Source organism: Perognathus longimembris, chromosome 28 (assembly GCF_023159225.1).
Source record: "Perognathus longimembris pacificus isolate PPM17 chromosome 28, ASM2315922v1, whole genome shotgun sequence".
Taxonomy (NCBI): Eukaryota; Metazoa; Chordata; class Mammalia; order Rodentia; family Heteromyidae; genus Perognathus; species Perognathus longimembris.
In genome coordinates, this window is record NC_063188.1 from 12726839 (window position 1) to 12746602 (window position 19764).

At 38.3% G+C, this 19764-nt stretch overlaps 1 protein-coding gene across 2 annotated transcripts in view; it reads right to left on the bottom strand.

The window, feature by feature from the left end:
• Positions 1–19764, bottom strand: part of Slc9a6 (solute carrier family 9 member A6) — a 57429-nt gene that overhangs the window by 18520 nt on the left and 19145 nt on the right. For both annotated transcript variants that reach the window (XM_048335842.1, XM_048335840.1), the window contains 6 exons: positions 14891–15032; positions 12399–12504; positions 12045–12133; positions 9425–9538; positions 3424–3535; positions 1359–1512 (listed from right to left, as the gene is read on the bottom strand). In XM_048335842.1, the coding sequence (XP_048191799.1) occupies positions 1359–1512; positions 3424–3535; positions 9425–9538; positions 12045–12133; positions 12399–12504; positions 14891–15032 (717 nt within the window). The remainder of the gene's footprint in view (positions 1–1358; positions 1513–3423; positions 3536–9424; positions 9539–12044; positions 12134–12398; positions 12505–14890; positions 15033–19764) is intronic.

Below are 19764 nucleotides of genomic sequence, written 5' to 3' on the forward strand. Positions count from 1 at the left end.
GTATAGTCATGAGCCACCAGCACCTGGCTCTAGTCTCATTTCTTTATGCACTATGGTATAGAAAAAAAGATTAGAGCCTCCTCTAACCACCATTTCATTATTTGTTCAATCTTGCATGAGTAAGATCCTTCTTAAGCCCATGTTTCTTAACTTGTAAAACAAAGGTATTATGACTGGGTAATCATGTTAAACACACTTAGCATGAGGCCCAGCCCACAGTAGGTGCTCAATAAATTCCAAGTCTTCTTTCAGGTAATAACAAGGGTTATAAGAATATTATTAGGGTTACAAGCATATATGTAATATGTTATCTACCATATACAGTAATAGCATGAAAATTAACAAGAATGGAATTTAAATAGCAAGAATAAATTATGATCATAACAACATTCCAAGTGTGATTCAAGGCTGGCATAACAGAATTAAAAAATGGAGGACAGATTATCTACAATATGAAATACTGTTGTCCCTAATGAGTCCTATATAACCTGGAACTTTGGTAGTGTTTAACATCTATGAAGTTTTAGCCGAACACAGAACTACAATCTACAAAGCCTCAGCAACATAGACTGCTGTATCCATGGAAACAAATGCAGAACCCTTGAGATACAAGGGAGTTTTCAAATTGAATACATTAAGTAACACACACGGCAACCTCATGATCTTGGCCTTCCAATAATTGACTAGAAACACTAACAGTCATTAAGATAAGAAACAATAACAGCATCTAGTATTGATTAGAGGTGGGTAAACCAGACTGTCTCTCACGCTGCAGATGGATCCAACATGATATGACCAAAAGTCTTAAATATATGTACATCCTTTTGACCAAACGGTTTATCTCCTACAAATGCATCCTAAGGAAATAATCAAACAAGTACACAGTTGGATATACATGTAAAAATGTCTACATTGATAATAGTAACAACAAAATCTTCAAATGGCAATGATAATAGCAAACTCTTAGAAACTATACAAGAGTCCAATAGTATTTGGGTCAACCAATCAGGATATATGTCACCATTCAAAGAATGATGTGAATATATTTACAAATGTAAATATCCATGCTACATTTTAAAAACAGTAATCAAGCATGCTTTTAAGCTTATATTTTTATGTTAAAAACGTGTGAGGTATATAAAGTCTGGAAAGCTAATCTGCAAAATGTTAGTACTGGTTTCCATTTACTTTTCTTTTGAAGTTGTATTTATTTCTCATGTACCAGAGTGTATACTTTTGACGAGAAATAAATGAAACATTATAGGTTCACCAAAGTTTAAGATCTTCTTGTGACTAAAAGAAAAAGATACTGAATAAAAAATGTAAGACTAAAAACCAGTTCACCAGCTTCTACTCACCTTATGTGTAAGCATGACAACATGGCCGTGGTACCGCCACCAAATACCCACACAGTAAAAAACACAATCAGAAGTGTGGTGCTGAACATCATTTGGCGTGCGTAAGTGGCAGTGTCTCGAATGGCCAAAGCAAATGCCATTGCACCACGAAGGCCTACAGGGAATTGAAGGGGTAGTCAATAGTTCATACCAATGAGAGCTTCATGAATTCAGAGACATAAGCATCCTACTCTTAGGAGCAGGTAACCAAATATAAAATGACAACATACCAAAATGTATATAAATGGAAATACACTTGTGCAAAGATCTTTCAACACTCTTTAAAATGTATTTTGTTTCAATTGGATGCTAGTGGCTCATGCTTGTAGTTCTAGCTACTCAGGAGGCTGAGATCCTAGGACTACAGTTCAAAGCTAGCCCAAGCAGAAAAGTCTATGAAACTGTCTCCAAGTAACCAGCAAAAAGACAGAAATGGAAGTGTGGATCAAGTGCTAGAGTGCCACCCTTGAGCGAAAGGGCTAACAGACAGGCCCTGATTTCAAGCCCCAGTATGAGAATGAAAACTATTTTTACCTCTGAAACCAGGTTTTCAGAGAAATTTCTTTATCTTTCAAAAGTAAGTTTAAAACAGCGGCACTCCTTGAAAAAAATTTTAATTTATATACAAAGTGTTTTGATTCATAGTTTCATGAGTTGTGTGACAATGCATAGAAGAATGTGGCCACCACCATTATCAAGACACATAGCAATCTCCTCTCTCTCCCAATAGTTCTCTGTGTTACAACCTTATAGTTCCGCTTTCACCAAACTCCTGATCTCTTCTCTATTGCTGTGTTTTGTTTTGTTTTGTTTTTGTGATACTAGGTATTGAGCTGAGGCCTTACTCTTGCTAGTCAAGCAGTCTACCACTTGAACTATATGCTTCAGCCCTTCTATTTTCATCTTGCTTTGCCCATCACCTGAGCTGTCCTCAAATTCTTGATCCCTCTGCCTCTAACTCCCAAATAGCAGCAATTAGAAACATGACAAACAAGAAGTGTACAAGAAATGTACCCAAGGCCTAACGTATGAAACTGTAACCTCTCTGTACATCACTTGGAAAATAAATAAGAAAAAAGATAAACATGTACCATATTCTACTTCATTGTCTTTTTGAGAATGTTATATAAATGAACTCATAGAGTATGTAAGCTGAGACTGGCTTCTCTCACTCAGCATGATGATTCTGAGATTCAACTGTGTTGTATGGATCAATAATTCACTCATTTTTAACACCAATTTCTGTATACCCAGGTTTATCACAGTAATTTACAACAACCAAATTCTGGAATCAGCCTAGATGACCAACAATAGATGAATAAAGAAAATGTGGTATATTTACTTAACCATAAAAAAATGAAATCATATCACTTGCTGGAAAATAAATGGAACAATAGATCATCATGTTAACTGAAATAAGATAATTCGAAAAAGACAAATATTCATGATTTTTTTTCTCATTTGTGGAAGCAAGGGAGAAATAAGACAAAAGAAAAATCATGGTCTTGAAAGTAAAAGGGAAGGGAAAAGGAAAGAAGGGAGGTAGGACTGGGAACAATAAAAAGTAATGGAGGGTAAATATAATCAAAGTATATGCATGTATGGAAATGTCATGATGAAACCCCTTACTACATATCAAATTTAATATATAACAATAAAATGTAGTTTCTTTTTAGTGATGAATAGTATTCTAGAAGCATGGATTTACCACCACTGTTTTCTCTATTTTGCCCATTTAAAAGGAAGATAACTAGATAATTAAAGATAAAATTCCTTTAGACATTCACTTAGAAGTTTTGGTGTGAGAATGCATTCATCTTTAAGCTTTTTATTTTGTATGACATAGTTCTAAGCCAAAGATTTGGAGCCAGAATATGAAAAGAATCCCAAAAAAGCGAATGGGACACTAAGGATCTTCATGTAAGGAAAGATATAATTTCAGTTAAAACATTTTTGCTTCAAATCATGTAAAGCTAGCATATGTTGTAATTTCTTGGAGTGGGCAAGATAAAAAGTTAAAACTTACCAGCAAACATCATCATGTGTTGAAAATTTGATCCAATCTTACTTCTTCTACCCAAATTAAGTAACAGAGATAAGGGGTAAATATTGGCAGCTCTTCCCAGGAAAATAGCAATCTAAAGTTATTAATAGGTTAAGGATCATTTCTTTTTACTGTTAATATTACTTAGATTATACATTTGGGGTCAAGGAAGATTGTTTTAGGGAGCTGAGTTTTTAACACATAGTCTCTTGATCCACTATCTAACAGTGCTGTGTACTAGAACTTTCTGCAAAAATACAAATTTCTGATACAGTGAGCACCATAAATGTGGCTATTGTGACTAAAATTTTAATTTTATATGATTTAAACTGGATTTAAATAATTACATATGCTATTTGCTAACAAATAGAATGGTGTGTCTAACATACAGAAAATTCATTAGATGAAGAGAAATAAGCTGGGTGCAAGTGTCTCATCCCTGAGGGCTATGGTTCAAGGTTAGCATCAGCAGAAAAGTCTACTAGACTCCATCTTCAAAAATAATTAGAAAAAAGCAAGGTTATAGGTAGAGCTCAAGCGGTAAAGAACCACCTATCAAGCTTCAGACACTGGGCTCAAACTCCAGCACTACAAAAAATAAATTAATAAAACTACTAATGATATAATAGGCTCTCTCATTACCATTGCCAGAGTAGATAGGAATAGTAATGTTGACTAAACCTCCTCATTTCTTCCTTAGAAAACAGAAAAGGGATGCTTAGGCAACTTATACCCTCAGAATTCCTGCAAACCTTACTGTGTCCCACTGAGTTTGTACTTAACAGCCTACTTCAATGGATAGGCTTCATGTGAATTCAGATGGGTTTTAACTAAAAACCAATTGTGGTATATTGTTTTCTATCTGATGTTTGTAGAAAGCCCTGCTTCATAATTACAAATTTACTTTCAGAGATGACAATACAGTACCTACTCTATTTCCCGGTAGGAACATAAAGGAAAACCTAAAAAAAACCAACAATGTGATTAAAAAAATGTAATTGCCTTGTGAGACAGCAATCTGTAAGACTAGACTAAAAGGAATTGCACGTAAGCATTATATATCCATTAATGAAAAATTGTTTCCCATGAGAGTACTGGCTAATAATTCTGACATCATATAGTCATGTATCACATAACATTTCAGCCAAGAATAGACTGCATCTATACATACATCATGGTCCTGTAAGATTATAATGGAGTATATTAGTTAATGAAATCACAATTATCCTAACATTACTCTTGTGCTTATGATGATGCTGGTATAAATATATTATGATGCCAGCCATATAATGCAGAGTACATGATATTTGGTATTAATAACAAATACCTGGTTTGTGTATTTATTACACTGTACTTTCCTTATTGTAGTGTACTCCTACTTACAAAGCACAAAGTTTACCATTTCTGTTTACCAAGTCTCTTACCTGCCATGTGTGGCCATGCAAAATAACTGACCTATACTTTTGCAAATACTCTTCTTGATGTTTATGCAATGATGTCATTGCCTACATGTCTCAAAATGTATCCGTATCCTTAAACAGTGTGATTGTACACATGTACTACAACTGAACAATTAAGTAAGTGTTGGAATGGGAATACACAGATCAACAAAAGAAGCACAGAATGATCCATATGATAATGGATTACAGATGGAGATACCAATAAAAACTAATGTTTAGCTTAATGAAGATATAAATATATGACTTAGTAAATGCATGTATATTTCGTTGGCCTGTCACCTACAGAGTACCTAGAAGCAGGACACTCAAAAGTGCTAAGTGTATCTAGTGACCAGATTTGGGTTTCTAATACAATTCTCCACTAAACAGAACCAGGGTTCCCTGCAGAGATAACTAATTCTTGTATTGAGGCAGAACATACATAAAATATACTTAATATACCTTATATTTCCAGAAAGTAAGAATGTGCTAATAGACAAAAGTAAACAAAAAATCGGCGATTGGAGTATGTCAAGGGGACACAGGACTCCATTGAAAGACATCCCCATGAGCAAAATTGGGACAGTTTGAGCAACAACAAAAAAATAAAGTTTTTATAATAATCCAAAGTGTAATGAGATCCGAGGATTGCAGTTCGAAGCCAAGCTAGACAGGAAAGTTTATGAGACTCTTTCCCAATTAACTACAAAAAAAAGAAAAAGCCTGAAGTGAAGCTGTGGCTCAAGTGGTAGAGTACCAGCCTTAAGTGGAAAAGCAAAGGGATAGCACCCTAGCCTTGAGTTCAAGCCTCAGTACCAGCACAAGATACACACACAGACACACACACACATCAGTAGGTCTATACTGAAATAAGTGACTGACTGAAAAACACAAGAAATAAAGACAGATAAGTCTTCTATGTAAATTCCAAGTAATTCTTTACTTGATAAAACTAAATCCACCACTCCCCAAATGTGGGCTATATGTGGTTCTATGTCTATAAGTCTGCCAACACTGAAAGGAAAACAGTAACTTAAAATGGAAAAACCTGATAAATACTATCTCAGCTATGTGATTAAGATTACCAACATTATTAACCTGTTAATAAATATGTACTCTTGATATGATATGAGGGGAATGGCACTTTACTTCTCTGGTGTTCCTCCCAAAGAACATATAATCCCAATAGAATTGGGAAAACAACAAATTCCAACTGAGGAACAAAATTCCTGGTTAGAGAATAAGAGAAGAACAGCTAAGATACTGCTATAGTCTAGTAACACCCAATGAAGGCACGATATCTTGGGTGAGACCTTAGAACAGGAAGAGAGCATTAGGGAAGGCCACCACTGGTGCCTGGTACTGGCTTGGTTCAATGTGGCAATCCATACAAGGTGGCACAACCATAGACCCAGGAGGCCCAGGACAGGTGCTGGCAGAGCAAAATAGAAACGGCCAGTAGAAAGACTTGTAAATTTGCCTTTGAAGGAAGCTATGTAGAAGACATTTGCATGTATAGCAATATTATTTATGGCTGAGATCGGTATCTGATCACCCAAATCCTCTCCAATAGGAAAAGTGATCAGAGGAATTCAAAGTTTAAGGTAGCCTAGCAGCAATTTCAGTAAATCCCGTTACTTCCACAGATGCAGTTAAGTGAATAACAGTTAAGTGTGCTGTAGTAAATGTGATGGCAACTTGGGGCCAGCTCACTGAAAAGAGAGAGCCAGGAGTAGGAGAAAAAGGCATCGCTTCAGACTTGCATGGTAAAAAAAAATGTGGCTGGATCTATAGAGGGAGCAAACCTCACAATACTACTTCTTCCACATCTTCAGGGAATCATCACAACCGGGAAATAAATAAGTAAATATAAAACTGGGCACGGAAAAGTTTTGGGTTTTTTCCTTAGAAAAACAGTAACACAAATAGCCAGACATCAGTGGCTCACTTCTGTAATCCTAGCTACTCAAGAGGCTGAGTTCTGAGGATCACAGCTAGAAGCCTGCCTGGGCAGGAGTCTGTGAGACTCATCTCTAATAAACTACTAAAAAAGCCAGGAGAGGAGCTGTGGCTCAAGTTGTCAAGCACTAGCCTTGAGCAAAAAAGCTCAGGGACAGTGCCCAGGCCTTGAATTCAAGCCCCAGGACCAATGAGGGGGAAAAGTGATGATAGAGGATTGGCCTGAAGTTGAACAAAAACCCCAGAGCTATAAGAAACTCAAGCCAGGCACTGGTGGCCCATGTCTAATAAGCTACTGAGGAAGCTGAATCTGGAGACTGTAGCTCAAAGGTAAACCAGGCAGGAAAATGCACAAGACTCATCTCCAATTAAACACCAAAAAATATAAAACAAAGGCTGAAGTGGAGCTGTGACTCAAGTAGTAGAGCATTAGCCTTAAGGGAAAAAAGCTCAGGTACAGCACCCAGTCGCTAAGTTCAAGCCCCAGCTTTGACACAAAGAAAGAAAACTCATTAACAAGGAAGCCTCCAGAGCCTTGCGTCCCTCCTCCCACCTCTCTCTGACCATAATCTTTCTTTCCATATTTCATGTTTAACTATCTTCCATCATTCTCCTATCTTGCTTGGATCTCTAGTCCAAACATCCTACTTTCTCCTCCAGTGGTCAATCCTCTCTTTTCTTCAGTTCCTGTATCCATGAGTTTGTAATACTCTTTCTAATACTCAATGTTTGTTTTGGTCTTCTCTATTTCATTGTACCCACTCAACAGAACCCCATAGACCCTATTTTCTTTTCTCCACGTATACAGCAAAGGCGTCCTGGACACAGTCACACAACAGGGAAAACTAGCTTTCTTGGAAATATCTGCTCCTCCAATTCCAATGGATCCCTACTTATAGCTCAACAATGCTAGTCCATTACCTTGGCCAACTCATTCTTCCATTCTCTGTGACTATTTTATACACCTGTCTACTTTTCTCAAACCTTTTAATTACCTCTGTAAGCCACCCTCTAAGGTAGTTCCTAATGATTCCTGCTTTCCAATAATCACATTATTGGGTAGACCCTGCTCATACTGTACTATTATATCAGGCTAGTCAGTGTGACCACAGGGATAAAGAAATGTTACTTCCCAAACTAGATTTTTATGTGTGTGTCGGTCCAATAGCTTGAACTCAGGGCCTTACATTCTCACTTGGCTTGCCAGCTCACGGCTCCTTCGCCAACCTGGCTTCATGCTAATTAATTGGAAACAGAGTCTCATGGATTTTTCTGATTCCCACCCCACTGACTTCCAATCTGTATCCTCTCATCTTAGCCTCCTGAGTAGCTAGGATTACAGGTCCTACCTGAGATTCAATTTTAGAACTCTGGCTTCAAGCTTACTCACTCTGGGTAAAACTATAGTATGAACTCCCCTAATGGGAGGTAGGTCCTGTGTAGAAGGATAAATCTTCTCCTGCTGACAGCCATGAAAGCAAGCCTGCAGTGGAACTTCCAGACCCAGGTATGTACTCAGTATAATGGTAGCTAACAATGTTACCACAACCTTCTGAGAGATCATTCAGCCAGAACCACACAGCAAAGCTACTCCTAAGCTTTGGATATGGTGTGAAGTAAAGAATGTTTGATGTTTTAAAGCTGCTATGTTTCAAGGTAATGTGTTACAAGATGATGTACAACTGACACACTTCTCTAATTCCCTTTTAGAAAATAGTCTTGCCCACTATAAACACAGGAGCTAGGAGCTCCATCTTACAGGTGCACCTTCTTCTCTACATGCCTTCTTCTCTTCTGTACCAATGAAACAGAGGGGTTTTAAAGACTCTACTCACTCATATGAAAGAGAGAGAGAAAGATAGAAGGGCTGGGAGTGTGGCTCAGGTGGTGTAGCAACTGTCTAGCAAGTACACAGCCCTGAGTTAAAACCCCAGAACTGCCAGAGGTAGATACAGAGAGATGATTGGATGGACAGATGGATGGATGGAAGGATGGATGGATGGATGGATAGATGGATGGGGATAGGGAGGGAGAAAGATAACAGAAAGTGACCTCATTACCTTATTCACTCTTCCCCTTTCATCTAATATCATGTAGTATAAGCTACTTTTCTCCTCTTTAGTGAAAGAGGAGTTTGTGGTACTGGAGATAGAACACATAGTCTTGTACACATGGTACTAATGCTATATGGCTGAGTTACATCACCAACCCCTTTTAAAAATTTTATTATGTGACAGGACCTCGTTATGTTGGCCTGGAGCTTGGTATCCTCCTCTTACCTCCGCCTCACAAGTAACTGAGATTACAGGCATGCACCACCATACCTAGTTGAGGACAAAAGGTTTTACCTCTGAGGTTGGCAGAATGGTAGGAGATTTGTATCATTTCAACCTGTCACTTTTAAGCAATAAGTAGAAACTTAAATAGCACAGAATAAATAGAATGGAAGAGTAAAAAAAAGTTCAAGTGCTTGTTTGTTTTACCCAGAAGAAGATTTTACATAAAGGTGTTATTATCAACCATACCCCAAATTATATCAAAATCTCAGTTAAAAATGGCTTTTCAAAACAGAACACAAAGGATACAAATGCTCCTACTACAAACGTTGGGATAAAGACATGGTTCTGGAAAGTGAAGAGCGTGAGCCCCATGTAGGAGAAGATGAAATTCTCTGCCAGGAAATTGAGAAGCTCAAACAACTGAAATAAAAATTTTTAAAGTTAGTCCAGTCAATAATTTTCACAAGTTGAAAACATGAGCATTACTAATACAATGAAATAGACTCTTGAAATATGTGTAATTGAAAATAGGTGACTCAAAAGGGATTGAATGTACAAATGACATTTCCAGTCCCACAGAAAGAGATATAAAGGTTGTGTCTTCATTTCCCTTCTCCAAACACCCACTATCAGTCATTCTTCATCCTGCAAACTTGGGCAATTTTTGTTTCTTGAATGTTCCTTGTGTCCCTGCCACTGCTTTATTTTCCACTCACCATGCTGAAAGAGGATGCTAAATGGTAAAACTGACATCCCCATTTCCCACCTCCAGCTTAGCAGGCTCTAGAAATATCAATTTCAATGTAAGTCCCTTTCTACAAGCTAGATGATCCCATTCAACCTCTTTTATCCTGGCCTAGCTGCAGAGCCAATCTTGTATCACTGCCTTCTTGCTGACTTCACTTTTTCCCCCGAGTCTTAGTCCACAATTAGGAAGTAATCTTTCCAATAACAGGGCTTCTGTACTCCGCACCCTCCTCAAGCATTAGTAATATCAGGAGTCTGAGGCTTGCTGAATGAATGAAGGCCCTCCATAGCTATATCCCTCTAGCCATGGTAGCTATCTATCTCTTTTCCACAACTGGAAGGAGAAAAATGATAACTATACTTAATCTATGCTTACTATGTGTCTGATACTATACTAAGCACTTTCCATGGCATTATCTCATTTTAATCTCACCACTCCAAAGTAGGTACTATTATCTGCACTTTAAAGAGAGAAAATCGAAGCATGGAGGAGTTCTATGCTCCTGTCATCCAGACAAAAAGTAGTGGATAAGCCAGTCATTGGTGGCTCACAACTGTAATCCTAGCTCTCAGGAGGCTGAGATCTGAGGATCATAGTTCAAAGCTAGCTTGGGCAGGAAGGCCCATGAGTCTGTTATCTCCAATAAACTACCCAAAAAAGCTGGAAGTTGAGCTGTGGCTCAAGTGGTAGAATGCTATCCTTGAGCAAAAGAAGCCAGGAACAGTGATCAAGCCCCGAGTTCAAGCTGGAGGATCGGCACCTAAAAATGTAGTTAAGGATTTGAAACTTCAACACAGTAAGTGACTCCAGAGCCTTGGCTCTAATTCACCACACGGGCATTGGCAAACTTCCTGTGCAGGGGCAGAGAGTAATTAATTTCTTATACAAAGCCTCACTATACAGCAAAGGCTGGCCGTGTGAGCCACTGGCCTCTTCCTCCTGAATGCGGAGATTACAGCTATATACCATCATATCTGGACAGAGAATAAGTATTTCAGGTTTTGCAGATCACAGGTCTCTGTCACAAATACCCAACTTTACTAGCCAAAGCTACACATTTGAAAATGAATCTTGTTAGTTGCCAATAAAAGCTATTCGTAGACACTGAAACTTGAATTCCATATAACTTTCATGGGTTATAAATTATACTGGCCTTTCCAAATCCTTTGAATGCACCATTTCCTCTATGATAGCATCCAGCAGCTTAAAGTTCAAACTATTACCTTGCTATATCTCCTATGTCATAAGATCCCAAGCACATAATCCAGGATTTCTGTTAGTCATATCAGTTTTCTGTGTACATGTTTCCTGTCACCAACAAGGTTGAAAGCTCGTGTCCTGTTGGTTTTATGCCTCAGCCTTCTCTAGAAAAATGCTGAAACCACAGCTGCTTTTCTTCAGTGCTCTGGATTCATTCGCAAAAATGATTTGTAACCTTAATGTATCTCTTCAGATTTGCAAGCTTAATTTCTTTTGGAGAGAAAGTATTGGACATAAACTAAATTTGAGAATCCAGGACAAAGTAGGGGGAAACGGAACTACTGTTCCACCTTCACCATCGGTCCCTTCTAGGCTCATATCGCTATTCTAATCATCTGGCAAAATTGAAAGCTACTAGTTCTCACTGTGATTCTCATCTGGAATGCATCTGATTCGATTACAGATAATAATTTTATTTGCATAGACTTTTCTATGCCTATTTCCTTCATAATTCCTTTCAAGTACCCTGTCCAGTTATTTAATACCTGGCCAATGACACAGTCCTCTGAGGTTCCTGGCAAGAGCCTGAATGAAGACTGAAGGAAGTCCATCTTTTGTGCATGGACCAGCAGATCCAGTCAGATTAAAAGCTTGCCTTATCTACACTAAACAACAACAGTTCTTCTCAAGCTAGGGTGGGTTTCCAAAGCAGTTTTCTTTAAATCCAGAAAAGATCAAGAAAATACTAGAAGAGGAGGCTAATTAATTGGCTGTGGGAAGCATAGTCTCTGGTTATTCTGCTAAGGTAAGGTATTCTCATCAAGAGGCATTTACCCTTAACCTTACCAGTCTCATCTACTTCTTGAGTCAAAAGAATAGTACACTTTCTCTGAACTGGATCCAAATTTTTTAAATTGAAAAGAAACTTGTTTTACTGAAAGAAAAAAAATCGTATTCAATAATTATAGTTTCTCTTACCTGTTTTGTTCGGTGCTGAGATTCTGTGGACAAATTATTGTATGTATAATGTGCTTGTGTGATGCCACAAAACAATACTGCAACCACACCTATAAAGATAGTAAATTTTAAGTTCACATAGAAGGATGGTTCCCAAAAGTTATACTGAGGAAGACTTTATGCATACTATTGACATTGTCATGTACTTTGTTGACAGGAACCATTTTCACTGAAATCTTGTTTTACATTCTAACATGAGAGCCTAAATCCCAACCATAACTTTATGTTCAAATATGAGAAATTGATCTACTTATAGAGTGGCTCTCTAGGTCACTCCTTGTAAAGGTTTATAATCCTAAGAAGGAAGTCACCCACCTGTGAAACCCCAAGCTTCAGCCAAGAGGAAGGTGCTCCAGGACATCAAGAAGAACAAGCCTGTCTCCAGCAACTGGAACTCACGCAACTTAGTGAACTTTGTCACGTAAGACTGTTAAGCTTGGTAACAAGACCTCAAAGGACAGAAATGGGACTAGAAAAACAATAGTCACAGCAAGGCAATTATGAAGGTAATAAGGCTCTCAAACATACTTAACATACAGCCTGGAGTGAAAAAAGCTAACAGACAACACCCAGGCTCTGAGTTCAAGCTCCAGTACTGACACTCACACACACACACACACACACACACACACACACACACACACGTCACAGATTAAGGAAGCAATGAAGTTTAGAGCTCTTAGAATGAGCCCCTTATTACTAAGGAGTGGGCTTCATTCCTGTCTGTCTCATAGCTTAGCCGCTCCTTCTGCATACAGGGATGAGATACCCTGCCACAGAGAATCCATGCCAGAAACTACCCAGTAAATGATGGGTAGAGACGGAAAAATAAACAATGCTACTAATTTGTGGCCCAAAGCAAGTCAGCTTCCATAATTAGAGCAATTTTTACTTGAACATCTAACACATCTGTGATATAGAGCATTTACCCCACGATGAAGCAATAGGCACTTCACTCATTTATATTAGTTTAAAAAGTACTTATTGGATGACAGTGAGTAGGATGGCCTGTGCCAAGTTGCGACAAATCTCAGGCTAGAATCTAATGTCACTTCAGGAACTATGTACTACCACAAAATGATGAACAAGATAAAATTTCCAGCCCTCAAGGCACATGTTAATAGGGAAGAGATACCATCTGTACTGGCTACCTTTAGAACCATTTTATTGCCCTTTACGCCTCAGTTCATCTATTCTAAAAAAGCCACAAGAAATGTCTGTACCAGTGCAGAGTTGAAGTACAAACCAAGAAAACTAAGATATTCTTGACAAAGAATCATGCATTTTCTATATGCAAGTATGAAAATAGGGCTAAGGGTGTGGCTGAGAGGGCAGAGTACTGACTTTCATTTTCACTTGTAATTCGAGGTGCTTAGGAGGCAAAGAGTAAGAGAATCATAGATCAAGTCTAGCTTGGGAAAAATTTCATGAGGTTCCATCTCACCCAACAGCTGAACGCAGTGGCACATGTCTGTCATTCCAGCTATGAGTGGAAGCCAAATAGAGAATCATGGTCCAAGCCAGCTGGAGCAAAAACCAAGACTATATCTTGAAAATAACTAGAGCAAAAATGGGAGGCTACAGGCTTGGCTCAAACAGTTTAGCACCTGCCTGGCAAGTGTGATGCCCTGAGTTAAAAACCCAATGCCACCAAACTATTGAAAGATTTCTAGCTGGAAACTCTTTAGAGATCATCTATTCCTATTCATTTTTCCTATTGTCCCTACCCTCTAATATCCTACATTGTATTCTAAAGAAGCTAAGTGTCAAAGCTTCTATCACATTTGTGTCTGGCATCACACCAGAAGTGCAATGGGGGCAAGGGCCACGTATGGCTTATTTTGGACATCATCTGGTATTTAGCAGGCAAACAGTGAATACAAGAATGACTTGCCCACCATTTCTCATAGCTACGTAGTAGCAGCATCAGGATGACAACCTAGGCTCCCAGCCCAGGGCTCGGGCAAGAAAAGTTTAAACTGGGGAGAATAGGTTAAAATCTTTTACACTTTCACTCAGGAATTAAATTTTGTTTAGGTGTCATTGTGGTCATATATTGTTCATAATTCAAAGCCAGCCCAAGTAGGAAAATCCATAAGACTCTCATTTCCAATTAACCACCAAAAAGTCAGAAGTGGAGCTGTGGCTCAAGTGGTAGGGCATTAGCCTTGAGAAAAAAAAAAAAGCTGAGGGACTGTCTAGGCTCTGGCTTCAAGTCCCAGGACTGGCACCAAAAAAAAAATCCAGGCTGGGGATATAGCCTAGTGGCAAGAGTGCCTGCCTCGGATACACGAGGCCCTAGGTTCGATTCCCCAGCACCACATATATAGAAAACGGCCAGAAGCGGCGCTGTGGCTCAAGTGGCAGAGTGCTAGCCTTGAGCGGGAAGAAGCCAGGGACAGCGCTCAGGCCCTGAGTCCAAGGCCCAGGACTGGCCAAAAAAAAAAAAAAAAAATCCACACTCAAAGGGATACTGTGACTAACAACAGACTTGCCATCCAAGTTTTAAAGTACCAAGCATTGTGAAATATGCCTGCGATCCCCCTATTCAGGAGGATAAGTCAAAGGATTTGACAGAGTGAGGGTAGCTAGATTATGCCTCCTGCAACAGTTTTAGGGCACTGAGCCCTATGCATAAAAAAGAAATTCTTTAACGAAGATTATTGCTTCATATTTCCAGACCAAATACTTGGTTCTAATAATAATTCTAACATAATGCTCCTTACAGAACTAGGAGAAACTATAGATTATATGGTTCAACTACTTCATCAGGTTAACAGAAAAAGACAAATATAATAAAAGGATATTAAAGCTGTCACCACTCCAGTAGCAGCACCCATGGCAAAAGATCCACTGAAGATCCCAAGGAAGATCCCAATAGACTTGAACATAGCCGTTACGTCAAAGGTGTGGCTGTTGTCTCCAGCAGGCTGGTACGCCACTATTGACCTACAAAAGACAGAATGCTCTTAACTCTAGGGAGAAAATTTTACTTTTAAAACATTATCTAGTTTAGATCTTAAAGATGAAATCAGAGCAAGAGAAAAAAGAAAACCCTCAAATCTTCAGATGAAGAAAACGTTACTCCAAAATCTTGGAGCATATCCAACTAGCAAGAAAATTCAACTTTTCCTTCAGTGACAATTTCAGAGATAGAATATTATAAGAGCCTTTCTCTTCATCCTTGAACTGTCGGGTACTATTCTGTGATTTTGTTGAAGTGCCCTAAAGCACTAACATACTAACAAACTAATGAAAAACCTTGCTTTTTGAGAGGAGGCATTAATATAAGGAATATTGTTCATTACTCAAACCAGTTTTATTCTGTTTCTCTTATGGAGGAAAAATGATGACTAAAGTACCTTTCCAACTTTTAGAATAATAGAATGGGCCAAATGCCTAATATCTATTCACTAACTGAAATAGACTTTTATAGGAAAAAGGGTTCAAAAGGCCCTCCAAGGAATTAGAATTCACTCAACAGTTCTTTGAGCAATACCCAGCTGTATCCTCCACCCCAATTTTCTGAAAGAAAGTCACTCTGCATCAGACTAAGACAGGCAATTACAGGAGACACTCTTCATCTCCACCTCCTAGCCTGCAAAAGCTTCTTTTGTAACAGCCACCCAAGGAAACAGACATAGCTGAGAAAATAGTTCTTGCCAGCAGGCCTCTGCCAACTGTACTTACTATTACTAACTCAGTTCTCATCTCAGTTAATTGAGGGACCAGCATTACAAAACAAGTCCAGATTCAAAGACATCATATAAGCCATGTCAATGAAAAGGAGGAAAAACACATTCCCAGAAATATAATAAATTCTCCCTTTAATCACTTCAATGCTTCTTTTGAGTTCAGAGCTAAAAAAAAAAGGCATGTATAACAAGTTCTTTTCATATCTCCCAGGTTACAATTTTAAGAAATCTAAGACCAAACTAAAATTTCCAAATTTGTTTCTATTTTATTGCAGTATAGGACTAACATAAATTTCATATAATGATATTGAGAATTTTCTGAGACTCATTTCAGATTGAATACTTCAAATCTTGTGTTTAAAGGTTTAAAGCACCAGACCATTAGGGGAGCAGAGGACTGGATGTTTTCTGTTTTTCTTGTTTTGTTTTGTTTTGCCAGTCCTGGGGCTTGAACTCAGGGCCTGAGCACTATCCCCGAGCTTCCCTTTGCTCAAGGCTAGCATTCTATCACTTGAGCCACAGCACCACTTCCAGCCTTTTCTGTTTATGTGGTGCTGAGGAATCGAACCTAGGGCTTCATTCATGCTAGACAAGCACTCTACCACTAAGCCACATTCCTAGCCCTTAATGTTTTTTTTTTTTTTTTTTTTTTTGGCCAGTCCTGGGCCTTGGACCCAGGGCCTGAGCACTGTCCCTGGCTTCTTCCCGCTCAAGGCTAGCACTCCGCCACTTGAGCCACAGCGCCGCTTCTGGCCGTTTTCTGTCTATGTGGTGCTGGGGAATCGAACCTAGGGCCTCGTGTATCCGAGGCAGGCACTCTTGCCACTAGGCTATATCCCCAGCCCCCCTTAATGTTTTTTGATAAATAGGAAATGGCTTTTACCATTAAGGTACACACATTATACTCATTGCTACATGTAAGATACAACCACATTATAACTTAAAAATCTATCTGCTGGCTAGAAAAAGGGAAGGATATTGCTACAACAACCTTCTTTCTCCTCAGTAATATTTTTCAAAATGCTGTATGGAAGAAAATACCTATGCCACGCCTCCCAAAACAAGTCTCCTTCAATTAGTTCAATTAACTCAAGGTTCACACTAATCATGATTTTATTTTAACTTACTAAAATGAGCAAAAACATATAAAAAAAACAAAATATGTTGAGAATCAGTTAGAGACCTGATTTCTGCTTTTGCCAAATACTGGCCTCCAGATTGAAATACAAGTTTGTCTTTTTTTCATATCAGCCAACATCATTAAAAACTCTTTTTTAAAAGTCCTGAAAGTATACAATCTATAGTTTAGGGGAGGAAATCACCCTATCAGTCTACTACCCAAACAGATTCTTTTCCTTCTGCATTTCTTTCCCCTCTTTTTGTTACATGCATACTATTTCAAATGTAGTTTTAAGCACAATGAACGGTTATGAATTCTGCTTCTTCAATCAGAAATGATAGAAAAATTATACAAACAGGGATTTTAAGACTGCAAATGGTCTAAATGGATATGACATAATCTATTTACCAATTTTTTCATTGTTAGAAATTTAAAAGTTGCTTCTAGGGGCTGAGGATGGAGCTTGATGATAGAATGCTTGGTTAGCACACCTAAGGCCTTAGTTTCCATTCTCAGCCTGAAGAAAAATAAATAAATAAAAATAATATGAACTGAATTTCATCAAAAGTTCTTTTTAATATTTTGCCTCTTCAAATAATAGCATGAAGGTGAGTGATGATGGCTTACACTTGTAATCCTTGCTACTCAGGCGGCTGAGATTTGAGGACTGCATTTTAAAGCTAGCTTGGGCAGGAACATCCATGAGACTCTTATCTCCAATTAACAACCAGAAAACCAGAAGTGGCACTGTAGCTCAAGTGGTAGAGCACTAGCCTTGAGCTGAAGAGCTCAGAGAGACAACTCTCAGGCCAAGCTCAAGCCCAACAACGGTCAACAACAACAAGAAAGATATGATGAAATCAGAACAGGTTTTTCTAACAATCTCTTAGAGCAATGAAAAAGGAACACTTATTAGTAGATCATTAGACAATAGAATTCAGTAAGTGTCAAGGATAGAAAACTGATGCTGAAAGTAACTGCTTCTGCCTTATTCTTTTCACTTAGTCATGCTAGTGATCTCACATGTATCTATGTAAAAAAAACTTAATGAGCTTTGTAGTGTCATTTTTTTAGAATATATAAACTACCACACTATTTCTTCCTACCTTTATATAGCATACAACTTTTATTTTGTTGTACCTAGCATCATTAAAGATACTTTAATTGAGCATCACCTTAAGGTTATATTTCTTCAATTGAGTTTGTATTATATGTTATGAAGATATACAATAAACACAGCAGGAAGACAGTAATATTTATGTATACTACATTCACACAAAAATATTTTGAGCCAGGCACTAGTGGCTCACATTTGTAATCCTAGCTACTCAGAAGGCTGAGATCTAAGGATCGTGTTTCAAAGCCAGCCTAGGCAAGAAAGCCCATGAGACTCTTAATTCCACTTAGCCACCAGAAAACTGTGGAGTGGCGCTGTGGCTCAAAGTGGTAGAGAGCTATTCTTGAGTAGAAAAGCTCAGGGTCAGCGCCAAGGCCCTGAGTTCAAGCCCCCGAAATGACAAAAACAATTGACATTTTAGATATTGCCATGCACAGCGTTTAAGTGATTAGTATGTTTTATCTCAGGAAGATCACTTCCTACTCTGCAGCAAGGCAATGGGCAATGAGGCATTGCAAACCAGAGTGAGTGACGTATTACTCTTTTATAGTTAAAATGACTAATTTAAATACAAAAAACACAAACTATAATGTGGTATTTCTCAATTAGCAAATTAGCAAAAAATATTGTTAAGATGGTGAGAAAACAAGATACTCCCATAAGTCATTCTATTTGGTGTCAGTATGAGGGTTTGAATCAGGGCCTTGCACTCTTTGTTAGCCCTTTCTCTCGAGGCGAGTGCTCTACCACTTAAACTACAACTTCAATTCCATATTTTGGTTGGTTAGCTGCAGTTGAGTTTTTCAGACTTGTCTTCCCAAACCGGCTTTGAACTAAAGTCCTCAGATTTTAGCCTCCAAGGTAGCTAGGATTACAGTCCTAAGCCACTAGTACCCAGCTCGACACTCCCATAATTCAGTATAAAATGATTATATAATTTACCAATGTTAAATAAAATGACTAATATATTTATTCTTTAAGGCCATCAGTCTTCTGAAAATTTATTCTATCGTATATGTATACATGTAAAAACATGAAAAAAAAAGTTTAAGGTTAAATTTGCTGAAGCATCACTTGGGATGGCAAAAAAATGAAAATTCTCCAAGTATCCAGCAACCATAAACTGAGCAAATAAATTATAATACAAATCACACACAGATTATGTAATTGCAAAGAATACAAAAATTCTTTTTTCATGAGAATAGTGGGGTTAGTGACCTGGCTCAGGTGGTAGAGTGCCAGCCAATAAGCAAAAGGGTCAGATACTGAGTTTGAATTCTGGTTTTGGACAAAAAGAAAGATAGATATGAGAAGAGTGCCAGAATACACCTTTCTCTCTCTCTCTCTCTCTCTCTCTCTCTCTCTCTCTCTCTCTCTCTCTCTCTCTCTCTCTCTCTCTCTCTGTCTCTGTGGGGGGGGGGCTGTTCTCAAAAGAAGAAAATGACTGAAGCAGGCATATTTTAAGTTTGAGGTAGTCTGAACTACACAAACAAACTCTGTGTCATTGTAAGAAAAAATAAAAAAATAAGTGATGAACTGCGGATGTCCTTCAGTGGTGGAGCTCTTTTTTAGCATGCACTAGGCCCTAGGTTCCACCTCCAGCACTACAAAAGATATGGTCAAAATAAATGGACCAATGAAGCTTATTGAAACTGGTTTGAGAAGGAGGGGTGGCTGGGAGGGAGAATAACAGGGGGTAAGTCTGGTATGCATTTATGCACATGTCAAAATGAAACTCCCTACATAAGT